General features: G+C 41.8%; 1 protein-coding gene across 1 annotated transcript in view; it reads right to left on the bottom strand.

Moving 5' to 3' along the window:
* Positions 1-745: 745 nt before the first annotated feature.
* Positions 746-2,342, bottom strand: part of CDHR1 (cadherin related family member 1) — a 271,365-nt gene continuing 269,768 nt past the window's right edge. Inside the window, exon 17 of the mRNA XM_073574822.1 lies at positions 746-2,142. Coding sequence (XP_073430923.1) covers positions 1,588-2,142 — 555 coding nt within the window. The 3' untranslated portion in view covers positions 746-1,587. The remainder of the gene's footprint in view (positions 2,143-2,342) is intronic.

Raw genomic sequence — 2,342 nt, 5'->3', positions numbered from 1 at the left:
ATACAGTCCCTTTTCATTCAGACGCCGACGGATAGTAGGGGTTGACACTGTTGTACCCTCGGACTGCAGGGCAGCTTGAACTTGTTTGGATGTTAGTCGAGGTTCTTTATCCAACAGCCGCACAATCTTGCGTTGAAGTCTCTTGTCAATTTTTCTTTTCCGTCCACATTTAGGGAGGTTAGCCACAGTGCCATGGACTTTAAACTTCTTGATGACACTGCGCACGGTAGACACAGGAACATTCTGGTCTTTGGAGATGGACTTGTAGCATTGAGATTGCTCATGCTTCCTCACAATTTGGTTTCTCAAGTCCTCAGACAGTTCTTTGGTCTTCTTTCTTTTCTCCATGCTCAATGTGGTACACACAATTACACAGGACAGAGGTTGAGTGAACTTTAATCCATGTCAACTGGCTGCAAGTGTAATTTAGTTATTGCCAACACCTGTTAGGTACCACAGGTAAGTTACAGGTGCTGTTAATTACACAAATTAGAGAAGCATCACATGATTTTTCAAACAGTGTCAATACTTTTGTCCACCCTCTTTTTTATGTTTGGTGTGGAATTATATCCAATTTGGCTTTAGGACAATTTTTTTTGTGTTTTTTCATTTAAGACAAATTAAATGAAGATAATAATACCAAAGAATTTGTGTTTGCAATCATTTTCAGGAAGAAACTGAGTATTATCTGACAGAATTGCAGGGGTGTCAATACTTTTGGCCACAACTGTAGCTATTTGTAAAGAAAGCTAGACATTAGAAATAGAATAGAATAAGCAGGCGGTCATGCTGGGCGGGGAGTAGAGCTGGAGTGACAGAGCTTCAGATCTACAATAAGGGTATGTGCACACGCTGCGCATTCTGCTGCGGATCCGCAGCGGATTTGGCCCTGCGGATCCGCAGCAGTTCCGCAGACATTGCACAGTACAATGTTAGCCAATGGGATTTCAAATACGCAGTGCACATGCTGTTGATTTTTTTTTTTTTAAACCGCAGCATGTCAATTCTTTCTGCGGATTCCGCAGTGGTTTGACACCTGTTCCATTGTCCAGGTGTCAATCCGCAGGGGAAAACCGCTGGCAAATCTACAGGAAAACCGCAGGTCACTTTACCTGCGGTTTTACCTGCAAATCCGCTCGGAAAAATCCGCAGGTGAATCCGCAGCGTGTGCACTCACCCTAAGTCTTTGGGCTCATTTGCTCATCAATTCCAACTTTAATTTCTCTGTCACAGAGGAGCGAACTGGCCATGTAAAGGTATTGAAAGAGCGGCATGCACTAATAAATAGTTTGGGTGTAAAATCCTGCTAACCCTTTAAAGTTTATACTTTTGGAAGTTTGGAATCTACTAAATGGACATCTCACCATGACAGGTGAAACAGAACATGTTATGTATGGAAATCTTTAGCATAGTGTGCATAAAAATCTTATATATACGCATGTATACCCCTCAATATTTGCATTTTATACATCTTTACATGTCATGTCAGATAACTGCATGGCTTTTAGACATTACACACTGCACATAGATCCATAGTGTAACTTAACGCTGGGTTTCATTCACATTTCTGTGCTACAGTGGGATAAACTAATAAAAACATTTTGAGTTTCCAGCACTTTTCTTCTCCAGCATCAGTTTCAGTTCAGACACAAGGGCAGTGCTAACACTTGGATTTCTCTCTCTCATTTGCTGATCAATAATCCTGGGTGTAAGGGACCCAGACACAGTAGGCAGTCTCCATTCTTTCCTACTAGCTCTTGGAGCTGGGCGAGGGGGTGGAGGGGGAGAGGGAGCATTTGGTGGAAAATTTGTAAACTGACTGTTGTTGTTTCCATTCTCATTTTCAATATCTGCTTCCACATCTTGCACAGTGAACTTCTCAGCAGAACCCGTGGACTTCTTAAACTTCAACCATTCAGTCCTAATTGTTCTTGTAGCATGGTCTGGTCTTCTCCTTCTAATTACCCTCCTCATGGGCATAACTTTATTAGACTTTTTGTTGCGCCAGAACATGGCTGAAGATATTAACAGTGTAATGACCACCATAACTGCCATGACACCAGCTAGCACCCCTAAGGCTTTCATGGGGTTATCTTTACTTTGCATCAAAAAGGCAGCCACAGGCCCCTTGTGAAGAAGAGTCTGTAAAAGAGTACAAAGATAACATGTGACATACATACTGCCTTACCTGTATGTCTGCCACTTGACTGTACAGTAAACTTCCTTTTTTATAGTTATGTGCTTATCTTTCAGCATTCTGAACTGTTTATGATCATAACACTCATGTAGGGTAAACGGACAAGATTCTTCAAATTCTACAACAGTTCCTGGATGTAACACGA

This window comes from Dendrobates tinctorius, unplaced genomic scaffold, assembly GCF_039654945.1.
Source record: "Dendrobates tinctorius isolate UK_male_01 unplaced genomic scaffold, ASM3965494v1 ptg000040l, whole genome shotgun sequence".
NCBI lineage: Eukaryota > Metazoa > Chordata > Amphibia > Anura > Dendrobatidae > Dendrobates > Dendrobates tinctorius.
Note: the sequence above shows the minus strand (reverse complement) of the source record. Positions and strands in the feature narration are given on the sequence as shown.